A 24,000-nucleotide genomic window follows, 5' to 3' on the forward strand; every position below is an offset into this window, starting at 1 on the left:
TCAACATTAGCGACAGCTTCCCTAAGGAGCTGGTGGGGACCAAAACAGAGCTAAAAAGGGACAGTACTGTGCCAACACTCGTAGGTGGGCAGAAACATCAATCAAAACAAATGCTAATGTTGCTCCATATCTGCTGGATGTATAAATGGCAAATTTGCTGACACAATAACAACTTAAGCAGCCCGCCCTCGCCAAAAAAATGACGATGTAGGTTGTCAAGCAGCTCATTATGACCCATATCTATGTTTATTATTAGGAAGTGACCTCTAGTGGCCATAGTAACTATGACAGGAGCAAAGGAGGAATACAGGTGATATAATATTAAGAGCAGAAGTCTGCACAAGGAGTAGGTCAAGCACAGGACTTTCATCCAGCAGATCACTTGTGTACCATGGGTATCTAATAGGGCTGTCAAAATTGCTCAAAAATAACGTTCGCATATTCCTTCTAAAAATAACTCATAGGTTCGAACCATTTGAATTCTTTTTTTTCCGCATTATGTCCACAAGAGGGCAAACTAATACCAGGAAACATAACTACTTGTAGGTATTTTTATTTAAACATAAATGTCTTTGAAAACATTTACATACCTACACATTAAAACACATAAAACAATTATCTATAACATTACGTTATAAACGACCGCGGACCTCTCGCTCGCCCCCCCCCTCTGACCCGTCAGGCCACACTGCCAGCGCTGCAAATAGCCTCGAAGCACTGAGAAGCCAAGCCAGTTTCCTTTTGGCGCCATGTTAACCGATTGTGTCATCAACAGCTGGGAGCAGAACCGCTTGTCGACCAGCGTGGAGAAATGCGCGTCTGATGTGAACGGAAGTACTCCGGCTCGCGCGAGAATTTCGGTGCGTTGCGCTTCGCAGCACTTCCGTGGGCGGTGTGGCCTATGCAGTACGTTCAGTGCAGCGGCCCAGGCCAGTGCCCACTCGCAAAGACGACAGCTGCGGTGGTGGGTTTTTTTTTCCTCCACAATCGAATATCAATTTTCACATTCGAAGGTCCATTTTTTCTTCGAATTCGAATTTAGAATATTCATTGACAGCCCTAGTAACCAAATATCAATAATGACTTATTTTAAGTACCCTGTACTGACGTCACACACATAACATAAATACATAACAAATGTACTGATTTTAACATAAATTATCTCTTTTTTAAAAAAAAAAAAAAGACATAACTAAAAACAGCATTAAACAAATACTTTTAATGGCAAATCAACATTTCAGACAAGCAACAGTTTTTAGGTGAATTTAATACCGAGCATGATCAGATGATGATATCAGATGATATTACTTAAACTTACAGGATGTTCTGTTAGTGTATTTGCATGCTGACAAGTTCATTGATTACACCTACATAGTTAGCAAATTTGATTGATGGAAGTAAAATACTACACAACCCTCATCTGATTTAGAATATAACCACATGATATCTGAGCACTTACATTTGCAAGTTTTATGTACACACTCACACAAGTTGAGTAAACAAGTGAGTAAGCTATATTTATACTAAATCTTGGCAGTTAAAAATGTAACACGTGTTACAAATGAGCCGCTGGACACGTTGCATTCCTTACAGACCACAACTTGCATGGTAAAACATGTTAAAACTATGCTAACTGATAGAGGACAGAAAAATGCAGCTTTGCAACTTTGTGGATTTTAGCTCCACAACACAGAAACAACTTGAAATATTTTTCAAATGTAAAGTTGAGTTTGTGCCAAACTGCCATTCCCTACAGAGTGGGCAAATCCTGTTAGTATTTCTCAGGGATGTTCACTACTGTACTGTTTGCATGATGACATTTAGGTAGCAAAAGAAAAGGTGTGTGTTACAACAGCAATGCATTACTTTAAGAGCAACTCTCTCCTATGTGTACCTGTTGCTACTACTTTCCAACAGTCATGTATGTCATTTTGCAAGTCATTGTTATACAACCTATTCTGTCATTAAAGTATGAGGATGTGTTTGACAGTAGTGCTGGGCTGCCCCCAAGTGGCCAAAAAATATCAGTTAATACTGCTTTAAGGACTAACAAAGGAGATTTTAAGGGGTTTTTGTTTTGTAATTAGTCAGACAGTGAAGATGTCATTTTACTAACATTTACAGAACCTTGATGTAAACCCAGAACAGCAGAGGACCCTGAATGCAGCCCTGATGGACACCACATTAAACTCTTTTCCTTTTCGCCACCATCAGATTTGTTTTGTCGACACATTTGATAACAGGATTATTGTTTAAAAAAAAGTCCTGAGAGAAGTCAGAGGCATATTTTTATAGGTTTGGCAAGACATCACTATATGTTGTATGAGAGAGACTGAAGTTTACTAAACCAACTCCTCAAATTCTCTGTCATTAAGAAAAGTTTTTATAGCATAGAATAATTTGAAAGCTGTTTAAGATAAGATACACATAATTGATCTCCGGGGGGAAATTCAGTTTTTCCACTCTGTTGTCATACACACACACAGGCCCCGAAACACACACACATGCACAAACAGGACCTCTATTAATTGGAAAGACGTCAGAGTGAGGGGGCAGGCACCCTGTGCAGTTGGGGGTTCTCAAGGGTGCTCAGGGGCACCTTGGCAGTGCCCAGGAGGCAAATTGGCATATTTGCAGATGCCAGTCCCAATCCATATTTGGTTTGGATGGAGAACTGACCCTACGGTTCCCAACCCAAGTCCCTATGGACTGAGCTACTGCTGCCATAAACCTATACTGATAACCCTCATAATAAACAATATGCCATCAGCTAAAAAGAGTCTCATGCATACTTCAAAGTGCAGCTGTAAACTTCATCAAATTACCAACTTTTATTGCAGCTATGTCGTCTAACCAGACACTTAAGTATAATTCATCGGGTCCCAACCTCTTTGGCTCCGGACCCCTCATTACAAGGCATGTCATTAGTGTATGAGATGCCAACAAGGATTGATTGTTCCCTCTCAGACTGCACATATGAAGGATTTTTAGAGGCTCTAAAGAGCTGAAAGTAACCAGCGTTTACTGAGAGAAAAGCCCGATTTATCTTTGGGTTCCCGTGGGTGGGTTCAGACTAAGAATCACCACTATAACTAATTCGGATAATATCAAAAATGTCATGCTAATGATCGTTAAACTTTTAATTATACTTGATTTATTGAGATATAGAAATTCAAACACAACCCAACCCTGCTGTAAAGTAATGTCAAGGGATTTAATTCCAGAATCTGTTATATCTGCAAGTTTAATGTCTTTTTGTTGCGATAATATATAAATAATTCTAATATTAATCTTCTTATATCGCACAAAGTACCAATTGATAGCATCTAAACAACATTTTCAAGTACATTGTGCAGTAAACTGAGGTGAGAAACTAAAGCTCTGCCCTCAAGTTTCTCCACATCAAAAGCTGAATCATATCACCTGAAACATACATGTACAGTAGAGAGGAGATCTCTCAGGACACAGCCAGTATATTATCCATAATGAGCCCTGGGAGTTAAACTCATCTCCAGGCTCATCCACGAGGAATCATAAAGCTGAGATAACAGTAAACAGTGAACTGCGTGGCATCAATCTGTTCTGAATAACAGAGCAGGCTGACTCTTCACCTTTAGTCATCATGAATCACTAACCATCTGCTCCTCAAGGTTGCTGTGATGTGTGTGTGTGTGTGTGTGGGGGGGGGGCGACACAGAAGAAAGTGTGATAAAGGCCTCTATAGAGGAGACACTGAATCACTGCCATCGCTCTCTCAGCCGCCCACATCAGCTTCTTCATGCTTCAGCATCCGCAGACATCAGAGCAGACTGACGCTGGCAATGACACGTCTCTGAAGACGACTGTGTGTCAAGTTTTATTTACCTTCATTTATCAAACAAAACTAAATAGAGCAGACTTTTTTTTTACTGCAAAGCCAGGCTTTAAACTGTTTTTTCAATCTTGGCTTCTACAGGCTTTTATTTATACTTCTATATAATCATATATGTTGAGTTTATCACCTGCTTCACCTTACATATGAAGTTGAAATATACACAAGAAATGAGAGTATATCTTATAATTTTTGGATAAAAGTGGAGCCTAAAATGTCTATGCTATTTAATCTGTCTGTATATCAGTTAAGTGTCCACTAAGCAGTCATGAAAAAGTGAAATCAAGCAATAAAATGACCATATTGGGGGTATTTGTACAAATCAAGAGATGACTATGGCATTTTTAAGATATTTTAAAGTAAGATTAACTGTGCGTTCCAATACCCACACTACCCAGACATGGGGGAAAGTCACACATGTGCAAGTCACAAGCAAGTCTCAAGTCTTTACCTTCAAGTCTCAAGCAAGTCCCAAGTTAGTTGTGGTGAGAATCAAGCAAGCACTTGACTTGAGTCAAGTCCTGGCTACAAGTCAAGCCAGTCAAGTCATTACTCAGGTCAAGCAAGTCACAAGTCAAATCATATGTCACATACAGCAAACATCTCCTCACGATCTGCTAGCTACATGTCCTCTGAATATGCTATGAAAAAGTCCGGTCTCTGTAGGCAGCCCAGGCTCTGCAAATGCCAACAAAAACATTTGGGTCCAGGCTGCACCAACCAGCCAGCGCGAGACCAGCGAAAGCAAGCACACACACATGAACGCGGTGCCCATGTCTCACGGTCTCGCGCAAGTGTGCACACGTGAACGCGGTTCCCAGAGAGGCAGTTAAGAGCTACAGGCTACAATGAGGCTAAAAACAGAGTTCCACTGACGTTTTTTCAAACAACTTTTTATGTCCGGGCTTCAGGATACTTGGATCACTGCGGATAGCTAGCTCCGTTGTGTTTGATAACATTGTTGAACGTAAACAGAAGTGACGCCCAACGGTGCTTAGCGTGCCTTTAATACTGAATTAAAGCCAAGTCCTTTCAAGTCATCTGTCTCAAGTCAAAGTCAAGTCTCAAATCATGAATACAAAGTCAAAGTCAAGTCGAGTCTTTTATCAACATCAGTCAAGCAAGTCTCAAGTCATCATATTTGATGATAGAGCTAGTATGTCCCAATACATGCCAAAAATTTCAAGGCCAAGATGTTCTACTACTGTACATCCGGTCCAATGCAATGACAAATGACAGTGCATTGGAGCAACTGATGATCTCCGTCTCTGGACAACTCAGTAAGTGGCGTTTGATTATCTCCAAGGTAACGGATATAAAAGCAAGACGGTCAAAGTTCAGGGCGTGATGTTATGAAACAGTACTATGTCCTGATTGTGTGCATACTGCATGCAACATTACGTACTTTTGAAGGGCAGCTGCTACTAAAAGTAAAGAGAAAAAGTATGCCATTCAGAACGCACCCTATGTAACTGTTGAAAGAAAAAGTGAACTCAGCCATACTTAGAAATAAAAAGTTAAATTCATAAGCATTAAAAATATAACCTTGTTTAAATTACTACATTGTGGGGTTTTCCTGCACCATTACACTCTTAGTTGGTCTAGGTTCAGTGGTGCCCCTTGATATGCCACACTGCCATTAAACTCGACAGCCCATGCTAGCTTGTCAGGATGGGGCTAAATAACGCTCCAAAGGTAGGGCTGCAACTAACTAATTTTCATTGTCGACTAATCTGTCGATTATTTCTTCGATTAGTCAACTAACCTTTTTAATGAAAAATGTATTTAAATGTTGTTAAATGTCGGTCTGTCTCTCCCAAACCCCAAAATTAAGTCATCTAATGTCTTGTTTCATACTCACACCAAAGGGTTTTAGTTCAGCATCATGGGAGAGTGTGTAAAGCTGCCAATATTTGAACGTAAGAAGCTGCAATGAGAGTATTTTGGAGTACTTTTATAGTACTTTTCTATGAAAAATGACTCAAACCAATTATTTTAATAGTCGATTAGTCATCGATTAGTCGACTAATCGTTGCAGCCCTATCCAAAGGTAGGCTAAATTTTGGCGAAGGAAGAACTGGCATGGTCACGTTCAAAGGGGCCCCTTAAACTCTCACCTCATGATAGCCTAAGTGAAAATGGGCTCTATGGGTACCCATGACTATCCCCTAAACTTGAGAAGTCTTGTTCCCAGTAAATATTTTGTTCCTTACAATCAATGTACTCCTTCAAACTAAAACTGTATATTCATCTTTTTAAGGTCAAGGACAACCAGCCAACTTGAATACCAATAGATTGCCCAACACATGTATACAAACACATAATGCTTTAAAACAGGACTGTTGCGGAACTCATAATTTTATCTGTACCAGTATGAATCTATGCTCTGAACGTGGGATAAATTGTAACACAGACTTGGGTCGATCCTTTCATGCTTCCGGTCAGTTGACCACAAATACCGCCAAACAGTGACCCACAAAATTCCACAGAGGTTGGACGTGTTTCAGCGGAGTACAGTGAGAAAGAGTGTTTTTCAGTGACGAAAGTAAATTTCTTTGTCATACTTGTTTTTCAACCACTGAGCTGTCAACATCCAACCATATATCATCTTAATAACTGTCTTCTTGCCTAAAACATAGCACTGTTTTGAACTATGTTTTTTGTCCTTATGTCCTTCATTAAATGAGGTATAGGCCTACTTTGTACATTTAATTTGTCAGGTATCTTACTGGCACACAGTTTCACAGTTTTGTCAACACTCATACATTCAACACACATACCTTGACATGTGGATCTAGTTTACCCAATCTATGTCCATGTATCAGTCCAACCATTGAATTCTGATGATAGACTAACAGATAGATGGATACCTGTACAGATACCTATCCTCCCCCTAATGTAGATGGAGAGGTGAAAAGAGAAAATTACGTAATATCCACACATACAGTACTCTGAATCCATCTATGTGTTGATCTTTCCATTAATGAAGCATTGGTGGTTAGATGTTTGGATATCTATCATAGATTAGTCTCGCCACCAGACAATCAGAGATCTTCGCCTTCTGATAGTCTGGGGACACTCCTTTCTAAAGTGTGTTTAACACACCGGCGAAAATGGCCGGCAAGAAAGCAACACCTCTTGCATTTTTGAAAACGACACGCCTTCTCAGAAATGTGCGCTCCCCCTTTTCTTGTTTGCAAGGAAACAAACACACAGAGAGCTTGAAAATGGATGCCGAGAGATTTAACTCCGTTTTATCAAACGTGTGCTCATCCGTGAAGAAAATATTTTTTCCAGCAGATGTCTTAGTTACAACATTATTGAGCTAACTGGAGTAGTGTCATGTCGTAAACGGGAGGCTTTTAACAGATGACGTCCTGATGTTAGCTTTGCTGCTGCTGTTAGCTGTCCCCGTCAGCTGCAGCCACTGATGCTTTCTAGACATCGTGATTTCCCAAAACTGAATTGATACCACACATAGCAACACAAAACTGCTTTGCTAGCTCAATCATGATGTAACTAAGATATCCGCTGGAAAAGATATTTTTTTCACGGACCGATTAATGAGTTATTACCTATTGCAGACACCGCTAACGGCTAACAGGGCTAACAGCTAACGGTTAGCCCAGCTAAACGTGCACACAGAAATAGTAATGTTTGTTCAATCATTGTGTTTATAGACTTTACAAACATCGGATTAGTCTAAACGGTGATACAGTGATGTGAAAAATGTGATATATAGGCTATATACTTAGCTAAAAGCTCTGCTGGTTTTCTGCCCAGAAGTATTTGTAAACAACAAGGCGATTCCCTCTATAGTCCGGCCAGACGGATGAGTCATTGCCTTGTAAAAGATTATGCTTGTTTCTTTTAGTTGGCAAGAATGTGTCGCCGCAAACGCGACAAACACCCACTAACTTTGACGGCGTTTTCTGCGAGTGCGGCTGAGCCATTTTGTACCGCTACACTGTTTCTAGTGGGACTATGTTTACAAGCACAAGAGTTCAGCGAGCCACCGAAGGACTGCCCTGCAAATTTACTATTGGTTCTGCAACGTAGGGAGTTTTTTTAAACTCTGAAATTGTATCCGCCCATCTAAACACAAAATCAGGGAGAAAGTCATTAGTCTTTAGTTAAGCAAAGCGTCTAAAGACTGACTTGTGAGTCTAATCATAGATAGATCCGTAACAGTACCAACCCATAGTATATACACCCCAAGATTTTCAGTGGTCCCATTTGGCCACCCCTATCAAACATTCTGGGGACGCCACTGATGAGGGTGGCTGATGTTAGCAATGTTTCATAGATATTGCAATATGCCTTATCAATATTATGACTTACACTGTTAGGGGCTGAAAGAGAACTAAAATATTTTATTCAAGTAATAGTTACATTAAACAGCCTGACATTTTACCAGCAGTATAAAGCATCACCAAGGCAGACACACCACAGATATAAGACAATATGAACCTGACAGCAGCTGCAGCCCACAGACACATGAGCAATACATTGCAACGCTACTACGTTGCCAGGCAATGTCTGTACAGTGTGCTAGTTTATATTTATGAATGAGTGTGTTGTTGTACTCACCTCTGAACGTCATTCTGTGAGTCTGGTGTACCGCTAAGTTCACCTTAGTCTGCTCCAGGTAAATAAAACCAGTCCACTCAGCGTCTCTGTCCCAGTATAACCAGTCCACTCAGACTCTCACACACCTCACTGGAGGTAAAAGTTCCTGAGCAAATACCGTAATCGCCGTTTCAGAGTTCACCTGGACCACATTAGCATTTAACATTTTAGCTATAACCAGCATGCACCTGTTGATTACGCATCAACGTAGGTGCGTTTGATTTGGGCAACTTAACGTGCCCGCCGGTTGGTGCGTTAAATCAGTGATTAACGTAATGCAAATATTATTTATTCACCATAATAGAAAGACTACAAGGCTACATCCACAGTAGCTTTATCGTTAGCTAGCTGTACTTGAAAACACAGTGTTGCTTTTAGCTAAATGCTAACGTTAGCATGCTAAGCTAGCTGTGTGTGTCTGTACTTGTAGTGTCGCTTTAAGCTAAATGCTAACGTTAGCATGCTAAAATGCTAGCATGCTAATGTTTAGCAGATCTATTGTTTACCATATTTACCAACTTAATTTAGCATTTTAGCTAATAGTTACTAACAAATGCTAATTAGCGCTTAACAAGTTCAACTACGGCCAGTGGTGGAGGAAGTATTCAGATATATTACTTTAGTTTAGGTACTAATACCGCACTGTAAAATATACTCCACTACAAGTAATATACTCCACTACAAGTAAAAGTCCTGCATTTAAAACTTTTAAAAAAAAGTTATAGTTTAGTATGTAGGTTCAGTATTATCAGCGAATTTTACTTAAATTCTCATAATAAAACATAATAAATTATATTTCACTTAAATGGTGTGTTTTCTGTGTCACCTTCAATATCTGAAAAAGATTAAATGTCTACATCCATGGTAGCTTTTGCATTAGCTAGCTCCTGAGGCTGTAAATATGTAAATATGTTGATTTTAGTAAAGAAATAATAGCCCAGGCTATTAATTTAAGTTTTACGGTAGCTACATTTTTATATATATTGTAGCTATTTAGTCATTTTGAAAGATTAAAACAGTTTTGAAACATTAAAAACAGTATTTATATTATTTTTATTGTCATTTTAATGGTCAGTGGCAAAAATAATTAGACATTCCTACTGATACACTGCTAAAAAATATTGTTTGGCTTTAAAAATAGCCAAGTGTTCAGTTAGTTATGTTTTCTACTTGTCTGAATTAAATGTTTAAATAGTCTCTACTCTTTCTACTGCCCAATGTTTTTGTACAGTAACGATAGCGTTTTAACTATATGCCAAATAACCCCATTGATGGGACTTGTTGGCACAAATGCACAACATGACTTTAATAACAAATTATCAAATTTTAGACAACAAATTTTGTACATTAAAACATATTTATTAAGAGCTGAGAACTTGGACTTTCATTTGCTGCTAATTAAAATATTCTAACACAAATAATGCCAGATAAAATAAAGTAGAGAGTGAAAAGTGTGCCAGCCAACCTGGCCTAAAATAAAAATACTCAATTAAAGTACAAGTACCCCTAATTTGTACAGCACTTTAGTAAATGCATACTTAGTTTAATTCCACCACTGATAGAGGCTGATAGGAATGTTGAGTTTTGGGTATTAGGCAAATCTATTTTTTAACCTGATGTAGAATGTATCCTCTATGGACCTTGAGTATTGGTAGCAAATTTCATGTCAGTACATCCAATAGGACGGCTCGAGAAGGTATGACAATGGATGTGAAATACAAACACCATTTGACAAAAAAAAATCCACACATTGCTTTTTATCATTTCATTCAGTTTTATTACAAACAAAAAAAAATAAAGAAAGAAAAAAAAAAAGGAGATGCGTCATCATTGACATGTTTCACTGCCACTCATCATTTGATCGGCACCACTACATACACAGTGACACAAGATACCCAGAAATGAACACAAAAATCTGGAGAGAGGACAAAGTAAAAGTGGAAAAAAAAGAACTAAGTGCTTTTAACATTTTAGTTCCGGGGTTGCAAAAACCGTTGTATGAAACATAATTTTTAAAATGGACTGTTTCCTGGGAAGATCAGTGAAAAATGTCCGGGGTTTATGAGATAAATTAACTCCTACGGTAGCTATCTTTTTTTCAGTTTTAACTTAAAGCAGACTCCAGGATTTACAGGTTGACATCAGGTTCTTAATTCAGTTTGATGACTTTACATTTGTTCAGCTATGTTTATTAAGGCGTTTTTTAATGATGCGGTATATAAAATGGACTTCCAGCCTTCGATTTTCCAGATAATAACCGTGTATTTTACTGGGGTTAGATAGTGTACATTATCTTTCTGCTCATAGAAGCATTTAGGGTTACATATGGCCTATTTTCTATATATGTATATGTCATTTGCAAGCCCCAAATCTAAAACGTAAGCAAGAAAAATGAGTTTTTCTTGTAATATATCTACCTCTGAAGTTAGCTCAACTTCTTCGTTTGCGTTCTCTTGCAATTATAGGACAAACATTTCTCGTTACAAAAAAATTGTCTCTTTTGGTAGAAGCTCTTTCTCGAATAGCGACAGCGAGAACAACATCGACGACGACAAATACTCATAATCGCGAGAGTAAAAACACAAGAGAACACGAATGAGCTGTTTAAATATGCAAAGTATATCACAGGATTTTTGTAGAAAGAAATAGAAACTTGGAGAAAAATAAAACAGGAGGAAAGGTTGATTGAGAGAGGGGAAGGGCATCAAGAGGAGTGATCAGATAGGTTTAATAACACTGACTTGCTTATGAAAAGGTTATAAACATTCATAGGAGGCTTCTGAAAAATAGCATCGTCGTTTTCGCCTTTTCTGGAACAAACCCCCAAAATACCTCGAAGCTCTTTACATAAACTAGAACCAGGGAAGCGGGGCGACAAATACTTAAATGGATAGTAAAAGATTTTTTGAAGTAGGGTTGTATGAGGTACTGATCCATAGTCACTGTATTAATGACAGCAGCAGTCTGTCAACACGTCCCTTGTTTGGTGAATTGGCATAAGTGCCGAAACGGAAGCTGAGCAATGTAATGCTGTGGATGGGGCTCAGCAGTTAAACATATTTTAATCACCTAAAAAGGTCCCACCAAAAAAACTAGAATTACCGCTCTGCAGTGGTACGCCTCCACAAACTAAGTTGCACTTATAGTTTACATCAATGTCTGTAAAAACATGGATGCTTTACACACATCCTCCCCTTGGCAGCATGGAGGAAGTATACCATTAGGACAATGTCAAGGTGAGCACTGAGTGAGCATCTGAGTCTCCCCTTCTGTTCCTGATGCAAGATCACAGTGACCTTGACCTGTGACCACCAAAATTTAATCAGTTCATCCTGTAGTCCAAGTAAACATTTGTGCAAAATTTGAAGAAATTCCCTCAAGGTGCTCCTGAGATACCATGTTCACGAGAATACAATGCACACAAGGTCACAGTTACTCTGACCTTTGACCACTAAATCCTAATCAATTCAATTTGACTCCAAGTGAACGTGTGTGCCAAATTTGAAGAAATTCCCTGAAGGTGCTCTTTAGATACTACATTCATGAGAATATGACAGATGCAAGGTCACAGTCACCTTGACCTTTAACCACCACAATCTAATCAGTTCATCGTTGAGTCCAACGAATATTTGTGCCAACTTTGGAAAAATTCCCTCAAGGCATTCTTGAGATATCAATGTTCATGAAATGAGATGTACGCAAGGGCACAGTGAACTTGACCTTTGACCACTAAATTCAGTTCATTCTTGACTCAAAGTGGCTGTTTGTGCCAAATTTGAAGAAATTTCCTCCAGATATTCTTAAGATATTGTGTTCACAAGAATGAGACGATGCAAGGTCACAGTGACCATTGACCTTTGACCACCAGAATCTCATCACTTCATCACTGACACCAAGTGGACATTTTCTGACAAATTTAAAGAAAGTTGTTCTTGAGATATTGCATTCACGAGAATGAGAGGGAAGCAAGGTCACTTTGACCTTGACCTCTGACCCCCCAAAATCTCATCAGTTCATTGATGAGTGTAAGTATTCCCTACAGATGTTCTTGAGATATTGCATTCACAACAATGAGACAGTGACCTTAACCTCTGATCACAAAAATCTATCGTAAATCTACATCATCGTAGAGTCCAAGTGGACATTTGTAAGTAATTTGAAGAAATTCCCTCAAGGCGTTCTTGAGATATCGTGGGACGGACGGACAGACCGTCAACCCGAAAACATAATGCCTCTGGCTACAGCTATATATTCCAGAAAAAGTGTACGCTACATTGAGAGTATTGTCACCGCTTTACCTTGCTGTCAGACAGCCCTTTCCAATGGGGAAGCCGTTAATAGCTTTAGGTCCATATCTATGTTCTCGTCAGAGCCACCAGACTCCGTTGAGAAAAACAGTAATTTTAGCTCGCTGAACACAGGAGCTGTTGGCCTATCACTGAATCAGTCAGGTAGTTAGTTTGCGTTATTTCGAGACTTTGTAAGTCACACAATAACACACAAACAAAAAAACTGATCAAGGCAGTGGTAGACCAGCAGCTCCTGTGTTCAGCAATGTTAAATTGTTTTTCTCAATGGAGTCTGGCTCTCAAGAAAGCGATGTAAAAGTTTCAGTTCCCCGTTGTAAACTGCTGTCTGACAGGAAGGTGAAGCAGTGAAAATACTCTCAAAACACTATACACTTGAACTGATATTGTTTTAGGTGGGACTTTTTTAGGTGGTTAAAATACATTTTATTGCTGACCCCACCACAGCAGTACATTGCTTAGCTTCTGTGTCGGACTTCAGCCTGCTTCTCCAAACTGGGGGCGTGTCCACTAACATCTACTGTATGTAATACACTGACTATGGATAAGTACCTCATTCAACCCCACAAAACTGAACTATCCCTTTAATGTGGTCGAACGAGTCCTGAACATAATTATCATATCATATCATCTTGCTGCATTTCTATCCGAGTATGTACCTTTAAACAAAAAAGCAAAAAACAACAAAAAAAGGATGGAGCTGTGCTTGGAGCTGCTCGGACTGAGTAACCATAGGTTCAGCTTCTCCTGGGAGAATTAGAAACAGTATTAAAACAACTGTAGGCACAGCTTGACACCATTTTTTTTTCCTTTCCACGAGACAGCATTATTGTGATTAGAGCATGCTTCAGGGGATGGAGTGCGGCGGTAGAAATTATTTTAGTTTCACATGCAGCTTCCTGTCGAAGGGGAGGAGGAGGAGGAAAGTTACATGGTCTATTGAGAGATCTAAAGGTTTCTAGAATTGAGGTGCGTTGTGTGTGTACGTGTGTGTGTGTGTGTGTGTGTGTGTGTTACTTGTGTGTGTAGATGAGGTTAGAAGCATCCCAAGAGGAGGAGGAGGAGGAGGAGGCCTGTGTGAAGAGGCCTGCTTATGAGGAGTATCATGGTTTGAGGCAGACAAGAAAAGGTCACAAGAAGTTATGAGACAATATGGACTGTGTGTGCTGCAGGTGTGTGTGCGTGTGTCCGTGGACAGTAAGTGCACATGTGCGTGTGTTCATGTACTGCATGTGTGTGTGATTGTAGTTTTTCAGGGAGTACCAGTCAGCAAAGTTTTCGTGTGTGAATGAAGCAACTACAATCACTAGCGGGTCAGTAAGTACGCCCGAAAAGACAGTCAATTCGTTTTAATACTGGATGTGTGGTTCATTTTCTTGGAGAGAGACTGGGGATATCTTTGCAGCAGATGGGTTTGAATGTGTATGTGTGTGTGTGTGTTTCGGTGTGTATGTGTGTAATCTAGTCGTCGATACAGATGACCTCTCCGCTGCGCTGCTCCCGTCGGTTGACTAGCAGCTCTGCTTCCCGCTCCTTCTTTACAGACATGGGAGGCCCGTTCAGCACTGCGGGGACAGAGGAGAGTTCAGTCAGTTCAACATCTAACGTGTCTTTGTTCTACATGTTTCCTCTCGCAGACCCAAAACAGAAACTGTTCGTACTCACACAGGGATGCACAAATGCAAATACACAAATTTAGATACTGGTTCAAAACTGTGGTTAAACAACTTTCGGGCATTCCTGACAGGCTCACTCTCAGGCCTCGTCCACACAGACATGGGTACTTTTATAAATTTAGTTTTTTCGTACACACACACTGCGTCTTAGTTCACCTTTGTCCACAAAGTCTTTTCAGTGTTGACATGTCAAAGTGAAAAGTTTTTGGCTTGTGACGTCAAGAGGGTACTCTGTTATCGCCTTTGTGAGGTGTCACAAATGAGGAAACATTTTGTGCAATGGAGACGCGACCAAAATACTTACTAGTGTACAGTTAAGCCGGATTTATACTTGTGCGTCAGCTCGATGCAGAGCCTACGCCGTAGCCTACACATGTGGTCTACGCCCTGGAGCATTTATACTTGTGCTTGCGACTGCAGGTGGTGGGGATAATGTTACAGGACTAGAGAAAAACAAAAATGTAATTTAAATCTACTATATAAATTATTTATCTTGAGATGACTTCGTCCAACCACAATGGCAGTTTATTAGCCATATGATTTCATTCAACACATCCTCAGTTCAGCCCACTGAGGTGTTAGTACCTGCTGCAGCAACAAGTGTCATCAGGTCCTCCAGCAAGAACAATGCCTCAAGGCCCTGATCACACAGAAAGAGTTTGACAGGCTGCAAAACGCGTGGCGCACTGCACTGCCTTTTTTGTTTTCAACTTAAATGACACTAGTGAAAAAACGCTTGCTGTGCCTTTTTATTGTTGCCAGGCAACCACCCTGTAACGTCCTTACTCTAACCTTCCTGTATAATCATTCTACCGTTTTCCCCCCGAGAATCAGTTGCTAGCTCCTAAAATGTTGAGGCAGAGGGTACTTGCTGTAGCTCTGGTTGAGGGTGAGAGGCTGTCAGCAAATAGTTTGCTGGTCACGGTGAAACAGAGATCAGTGTGGGTACATGAGACCCTAAAAAAGAGGGTGTGTCATGGGGAGTACCACCAGTTGGTCCAGGAGCTTCTCCTCGTTGATGGCTGGCATATTTTAGGACAACTGGGGGGCAGTTTGACAACCTGCTGTCTATCATCGGGCTGTATAGCTCTGGGTATCAGGCAACCACTACCACTAGTTTCTCCTCCATTGTTTACCACGTGTTGTCGTGACGACCACAGAAGGTCCACCTCTCAAATCATCTGATTGGACAATGGGAAAAGAGATGAGTAGGGGCGTTATTCCGCACTGAGTTGAAGTTTTGTCAACTCAAGGAGTTCAAAGCGTTCCGGCAAAAACGCCAGGCACTTAAAGGCGAGTTCACATTATACGACTGGCTGACCAGTCTTGAGTCGCGGAGACTATCGTAATCTTTTGAGTGTTCATACCTGGTGACGTGTGTTTCTGTCATTGGGAGTCTCGCCAACTGCGTTACGACCTGTGTGTGCACACCACACGATTTCTCCACTGAGCTCTCGCCAACAGAGCCCCAGATAATACGGTGACATCACCAAACTACGCTTTGTCATGCGTGAACAAAACAGGACATTAGGAAGTTCCCCGGTGCTACACTTTACTTGTCAACATGGATATTCTTCCCAGTGTTGAATCAGATCTGCCTCCAGGGCCTGGGTCTAAACACAACGCGCTCCCTGTGACCCTGTGGACGCCGCCATTGTTGTTGTTGCTTGCCGGCTTGTCCTCCTCACATTTCTTCCGTCTTCCTGCGTGCTGACGTGGGACGTATCCCACCTCTCATTGGCTGATGCTCTTTGTCAGTCGTGTCAGACTTCTCCAGTTTTCTAGCATGCCAGATATCCAGTCCCAGATGAGGGGGCGACTTGCTCGTAGGGTTGTTCACACATGAGGACTCGTTGTGGCAGACTATCTGCCGACCCACCTCCGATCCAAGGTGGCTCTCAAGATCCTCTGCGACGTCAAAATTGGGGTGAAAATCTTGTAATGTGAACTAGGCTTAAAGCGCAGCAATGCGAGGCACGTCACAACGCAAATACCGTGGGCAAAAGCTTCATTCTCATTGAATTACAAAAAGCCACCTCCTGCTGCTAAGGTGCTTTCTGTGTTTTCGGGGCCTTAAGTATTTAAACCCAGCAAGGCTGGTCTAAGTGGGCTGATGTATATTAGAAACACTCGGTGACAGTGACTTCTGTCATCAGCAGCTCGGCTTTTACATTCTTTTGTTTGGTTTTGTTGTGTATTTTGTATACCGTAGTGAGATGTCAGGAAGGTATGAAAGTATGAACAACAGATAACGGCCAAGCCTATTAGCTCGCCGCCCACAGTCTTACTTGATTGAATGAACTTTTGTAAACACCCCAGAGTGAAGAATGAGTCATCAAACATTTGAAACCGTTTTACTGAAGCTGCAAAGACAAGGATTTTGATGTAAAAATATGGTCTATAAAAAGAAATAAATGTTGAATTAACACCGGGACACAGGATTAAAACTGAGTAAATGTATTTTTCATTTCATGGGGACTTTAGGATGAATTAATCATACCACGCAATTGTGTAATTATAGTAAATCAGACCATTATGGAGGTTTTAAGTGTTTGTCGTTCTCTACATTCTCATTTTTTCCTCCCAAATCTGGCTAATTGTGTTTCCTTTGAATACTAAAATAATGGGTGAAAAATTAGGCTGAAAGTACAACTTGTTGAGCAAACACAACAATTTGTTCTTGGTGCATATTTTCTCTCTATTACTGGACGGACTCCAGGAGAAAATCAGCTCCTTTTAAAAATATGGGTGTTTTTTGGCGACAAACAATAAAAACTGAAAACCATTAGCCGTGCAGTGCGTACTGCCAAATGACAACTGATTTTGTTGTATTCTCTCCACAAAATGTTTTGCAGATGAGCTGACAAAGGGGACAAGAAGGCGTACTGTCCTCTTCTGCAACATAAAGCAAAGTTTATGGAACATTTGGCTTTGGTTTTAGTCGTGTTTATCTACGATAGAACAGAATAAGCCAACAAACTGCATCCAGGGTTACTCGATCATACTTTGATAATCTCTTTAATGAGCAAACTTGCATAATACAGTACATCAATATATGATATTACATATACAGTATCATGTTTACAATAATGATAAAACCCCAGAATGCATAACTGTGAGCCTGGAGAGAGTGAGGCCGGCAATGAGTACACACACACATTCACTCACACACTCAGCACACACACAGGCACATGAGGTCACAGACACACGAACGCACACATGCATGAAAATTAACTTCTTTCTACACGACTGCACAGCTGGCCAGCTCGGGGATCTGAGCTTCCCACATTTGTGCGCTATCATGAATCTGCTCGGGGAGTGGAACGGCGAGTTTAGTGCTCCTTTCAAAACAAAGCCAGGAATAGACTAACAGCGCACTTCTCTCACTCGCGCCACAGGGAAAGATAAACTGTCATAACACCCCCGTGCAGATCAAAGATGCGATAAGGACCGTATTGAGCTGAAGACGTTTTGGGGGGGCCGTAACTGTGTGTCTAGAAGCAGAGGGGGGACCACTTATGGGAAAAGTTGTGGCATCGCGCCAGCGGAGGCCAACAGAGGGGACATAGAGAAAGAAGAGAGTCAGTGTGTGTATGTGAGAGTGTGTGCGTTTGGGGCAGACAAAATCTGATAAGGAGCAAAACAAATGGAGGTAAAGACTGGGTGAAAGAGCAAGAGGAATTACGGGTGCAGAGAGAAACAAAGATGCAGGAGCAGAAGATTGAGACGTGGAAAAAGGAGACAATGAGATGGAAAAAAACAGCCGAGTGATCTGGAAGAGGAGAGGACAAAAAATAGTGAGTGACTGTTAAGTCGCAAAACAAAAATGCCAAAGATGTGATTACATACTTTGTCCAACAGAGAGCGCTGAAAAGTATGTTTTTCGAAAACATCCTGCTCGGTACATAACAGCTTATAATTGTTAAAAAAAATAAAGAAAAAAATTTAATTAAAAAGATCCAAATGTTTAAGTTTGTATATGACAACATATTTTTCTCAGTTTTGAAATTGTTAGTTATCATTTAAGATACCTTTTAAAGTGTTAAAAATACTCTGTTGTGATTAATATGATGTTTAACATTAATTGGTTAATTGTCAAGAATGTTACACGTCGGTCTATCGGTTAATTTTGCTGCTCTTCAGTTTGCTGCACTGCATACCACCTGGGTCTGTTGGGAGTTAGCTAGCACCTAGCACTGCCGCTAAGTCGGCGATTACCGCTAGTAACACCATCCTAACCTAACAGAATTGCTGTGGAAACACAATGCCCACCTGCAGGTTTCCCTACAGGTCGCTTGAATGCGCAAGCGGCTTAATTTAGCATCGCTAACTATCGCTGTTAGTTGTGTTAGCACCGTGTGTTTACATGCACAGTAAAGTCGAGCTGCGGTTATAGCTCAACTAGGCTATTCAATTGGAATGCTGTTCTTGTCCCTGTATACAAGCACAGGAGCAATTTATTGACCGAAGTACGTCCGACTTTGCTACGATAGGTGGCGATATGCCCCCTTTCAGCCTCTTAGTAATGGACCTTTTTCCAGGTGACCCGGTACATCACAGACCAAACAATGGACAAACAAATTAGCTACGGTTAGCTAGCAGCAAACTGGTACTGTGATGGACAAATTTATTAAACATTTATTAACATTTCGTCATTCCAAAAAGTTGCACATCTCTGGATGTAGATTTCGCCATGTTGTTACTGCCTTCTTCTTTTGTTACACATTTAATGCTTTTGACTTGATGGTCAAAGCCTGGGGCGAACACTGAGGAGCATGCACCGAACGCCTCAGCCAGTTTGGGTCTGATTGACTGTAGGCTATACATTCAGATTATGCGATTCACAGTCGCATAATCTGGGTGTTAGTCCAAGTTTTGGGAAATCAGATTTGGTACGATTCCAGTCAGACTGTTTACATGTATTTTAAAAGTCTGGTTGTAGTCGGACTAACACAATAAATCTATTTTCTCTAATGTCATGTAAACGAAGTGAATGCTAACGGGGTTTTGCGGCTACCTGGGGGGAGGCTGGAGGGCAGCCACCATGTTTCTGCAACAATGCCGTCCCGCCATTGGGACACCATTCCCAGAAGTGATCTCAAATGAATGGCGCCACAAGCTAGCTCCCATTAGACGTGGTAGGTGCACCGTGCAGAGCGGCCAAGGCTAACGTTAGCTAACCAGTGGAGACTGAAGGGACAGTCGACACTATATTTCTGCATGTTAGCTAGCCAGCTGTCTGTCGCCCAGACAATAAAACTGAAGGCAAGACATTTACATCACAAGAAATTTAAATTTCACCACCTCCAAATGGATAGCGCTTTGAAATGCATCCCCAAAGCTCACTGAGTCGAAGAAGTGCCAGACTAAAAGAAAAAAGCTTTAATTTTGCATTTTCTTCTTAAAAATTAATCGGTTAGTTACCGGTCAGACCCTGACTCAGACAATAAGTCTGTTATGCACCAAAATTTGCAACTAGCTGACATATCAGAATGGTTAGCATAGTTAGCATCTTTCAGTTGTTTGCTAGCTTGTAGGCAAATTGGCAGTGGCTGATACAGCGTTGGAAAACATACAATAATATCTGCCAGTGTCACAGTGTGCTTGCGTTGGTCCCGTTTACATCCAAAAATTTTACACTCTGCCATGTTTGCCGTCAAAGCTTTCACTGTGCTGATGCTAACTCTACTCTGTACTGTCGGCCCGCCCTGGGTTGTAGGTTTCAGATGTATTAGTGATGTACATAACCTCGCTTGCCTGACGTACTTTGAAGCTCAGATTTTCAGGGGAGTTCACAGATATTGCACCCTTCAGTAGAAGAAAGTGAGAACACCTCTCTAGTGACAAACAGATAATTTTCACTGTCAGTGGCGGGGTCCGCCATTGCTTTAAATTACCTACCTACACAAGAGAGATTCACAGAAAATGATTCAGTGCGTAATCCAGTGTGACTGTTTTTAATTTCACTGCATTGATATCAGCTTTGCTGTTAACTCTTCGCTCTCATAACTGTAATCTAACATTTCTTAACTCTGCTGCTTCACATTAAAAAAGTTTCACTAGTGAAAAGATGGCTTTTATTGTAGTGCAGTCACATGAAACATTTGTCCCCTAGGTTAGTGCTGACTGCAATTTCACATCAAAAACAACAATATCAGTGTCAGCCGCACAAAAATCCAGTCTGACTCAGGCTCAACAAAAAAAGGCATATAAGGTAAAGGAGCTGTGAAGATAAAACAGGGGAAGGAATTCAATGAGACACATGCATTACGCCAGATAATGGATTCCCTCTGCAACGCCAAATCCACACTGCAATACTTCATGTCTGTCCATCCAAACTTCTCTCTGCAGCCTGTCTGGAGCTTCACAGTAGCAGCAGACAGTGCTAGACAAATGAACATTTTCTTGTCCAAACTTAGGTTGGCAGTGATAATTGTAGCTACAGGAAAAATATGAGAACTCCAACAGCCCACACATGGACATTTATCTAGGAATTCCTAAAACTTTACCCATTTTATTCATCTACTATGCATTAAACTCTTGGACTGTGCTGGATGGAGCATCTAAGGTCCAGAAAGGCAATAAAAAACATTCCTGGCCATCGTGTCTCTCCCCTGTAGGTCCTGCCTACTATCTGATAGAAGAGAACGCTGCCATCTTGGCAGGAAACGCAGTGTTTTTGCTTGCTGAAAAGCTTTGCGTGTCTGCAGCTATGCCAAAAGCTTTCATCAGGAACAACCTCCTGCCTCTGAACTGTCAACCGTTCCGGAGCTCAGAAAGCACAAGTTTGATTTTAGAATTATGAGTCTGTCCAACTGAGACTTGAAAAGATTTTCATAAATCTTTGTGTTTCAAGAGTTTGGGGGTAAAATCATCAATCACAGATCTCACTGTGAAAAAAACAACTAATCTGCATGCATATCCATGATCCTCTGTGTGTGTGTGTGTGTGTGTGTGTGTGTGTGTGCACAGATGTGTGTTATGTTTTCTTTTGAGACCGGGTATCATGACTCATGATGTGAAATACTGAAACCTTTAAAGTTGGCCGGACTCTTCATCTTGGTAGCCTATCCTTTGATCAGATATTTCCTGATTTAAACCTGTATTAACTGATTTTCTGAGCACTTGAGGGCAGCACATTGATATTCTATCACGTCCAGCTTACACAAAGCAACGTCTTTCATTTGCTCCACCTATTGAGTCTAAGAGTAATATTCTTGCATTTTAGCTCAGTTTTGGTCTCCACCACTCACTGAAGGAAATACCTGGCTCTTTAGCTGCTACATGCTCCACTATATTCACCAACTAGTTGCTAATTTTTTTTAGGTGCTGAGCAGGTAGCGCACAGGGGGACATTGTTCTGATTGCTCTTAATTCCAAAGCCCCAGTAGTCAGAAAAATGGACCGATGGACCGAAAGCCCATTTGTCCATTTGTTCAGTATCCCCAAAAGAAAGGCATATTACTCCAGATGGCTTTTTTTTTTCAGAGCACATGGCTAATTATTATCCAGAATAACGTCATCGGACTTTGCGCCCCTGATTAGCTAGTACTCGTTGCTTTCATTGGTTGGGTTGGTTAGGTTTCAGTATTTAGGAGTGAGATTGGTTCGGGTAAGAATAGCAGGGTATGCCAATCAGAGGAAAAATAGGATGGCGTAAAAATATCCAAAACGTCATTCTGAATAACAATTAGCCACTTGCTTTTGTTTGGGAGAATGTTTGTCTATTTTTCTTGGGAAACGGCCCAAGCAATGTGCATCTGTTTTTGGGGTACCGCGCAGTAAAGAAGTAAAGAAGCTCTGATAAACGCACTGTATGCGTTGCCATGCTTATGTTCCCAGGGCTAATAATTCCAAAGCCCCAGTAGTCCAAATAATGTTGCAGTGGATGGAAAGGCCATTTGTTCAACAGCCCAGTATCCCGAAAACAAATTTGCATTGTTCTGAAGGGCTGATTCTACGAAAGTAGGGTACATACACCCCCAAACAGAAGCACTTGGTTCATTACCAAGCAGAATCAGACATTCCTAGTATGACGAAGACGAAGCCATAAACCTTAGCTTACCCTAATATTGTCATCCTACCCTGAACCACTCAACATGCCTAACCTTATCAGCCCGACCAATGAAGGCAAGAAGTACTAGCCAATTAGACATAGAGTAGGGTGCAGTGTGCTATGAGTACTGGATGCTGTACTCAAAATGGTCAAAAAGTTCAGTGTGGAAAGACGTTCATCCTGGCAGGTAACGTTACGTCGTGTTTTATCTCGTAACTGCGTTGTTCACATACGCCATGTGCTTTGTGTGTTGTAGAGCTTAGATCGGGCCCAAAAAATCCAGCCCGACCCCACCGGAGCCCGTGCATGTTCTGTCCGAGCCCGGCCTGTCCCTTTAACTGTAATTACGAGCCTGAGCACGGTTTAAACCCGACATTTTTTTTAGGATACAAACGTGGACACTGAAGGCTGACTCTCGTCTTTCTTTCCATGGCAAGCCTTTGTCACGTGCCTCTTAAGTGTCGAGGTCACTGTCTTTTTGCTGTCATACACCAACATCACACTGCACTTGGTACACTCAACGAAGCCGACACACACGTTGTCACCATCGACAACTCACATGTGCGCGGCCAGTGGCGCCGTCAAGGGAGGGCCGCGCCCACTAAGCTCTAGTGTGTTGATCTGTATCTTTTCCGAAATCTAAAATACTTCCACACTGCTGATTTATTCCCGAGTAAATAACGCTATCCTCATCGTCTTTTCTTGGCTGACTGCCATCTGCCTGCCGCTGTTTGACAGTGACACAGACTTTCAAGATCGATGGATCGTCGCTCCCCTATGGACAACTCTCCCCCTTAGTGTTCACCATCTTGGCAATGTAGCAGAAAGGCAGGGGCCACCCAAAGTTGTAGAAGTGGCAAACAAGTTGGCAGACATTTTGGTGGGCAACAATGATGGTCAAATGTTGGCAGTAGTGCTCCGACGAGTTGCAATTTGACATTTAGTGTAAGAAGTAGCGGTCAAATGCTGTGGTCGCCATTTCTTGTAAGTGCACAACACCCATGTTTAATATGAGACAATGCTATCCTGCTGATTAGTGTTGAAACTTAAATATTTGAGTTTAGCTTATTTGTGAAAAAATATATTATATAGTACATTCTTAAAAGTAGCATTCTAAAAAGGTATGGTTTGGAATTGGTAAAGAAACTCAGGTATATTGGCACCAGTACTGAACATTTTAAAGGATACCTAGTTCTGATAGAAATAGCTGAGCGACCATGCACAAAAACACGTACACACACATTCCTCAGCCTTCACACACACAGTACAGTCCTCACTGCAGGCCGCACCACTGCCACACTTCTCTGGTCTTTAAAGGGAAATACCACTCGATTTTAGCTTAAAAACACTCACACATCCTGGAAAAGTTCGGACTCCTCTGTCCTCGCTGAATCGAGGCAGAGGAGTTTGCCCTGCTCTTTAGTCTGGGATGTCACACTGATGTACAGCTCTACTGCACAC

General features: G+C 41.1%; 1 protein-coding gene across 1 annotated transcript in view; it reads right to left on the reverse strand.

Annotated features, from left to right (window-relative positions):
* Positions 1–10,620: 10,620 nt before the first annotated feature.
* Positions 10,621–24,000, reverse strand: part of chd3 (chromodomain helicase DNA binding protein 3) — a 69,250-nt gene continuing 55,870 nt past the window's right edge. Inside the window, exon 41 of the mRNA XM_049569455.1 lies at positions 10,621–14,372. Coding sequence (XP_049425412.1) covers positions 14,269–14,372 — 104 coding nt within the window. The 3' untranslated portion in view covers positions 10,621–14,268. The remainder of the gene's footprint in view (positions 14,373–24,000) is intronic.

The sequence above is a fragment of the Epinephelus fuscoguttatus genome, linkage group LG23 (genome assembly GCF_011397635.1).
Source record: "Epinephelus fuscoguttatus linkage group LG23, E.fuscoguttatus.final_Chr_v1".
In the NCBI taxonomy this organism is placed as follows: domain Eukaryota; kingdom Metazoa; phylum Chordata; class Actinopteri; order Perciformes; family Serranidae; genus Epinephelus; species Epinephelus fuscoguttatus.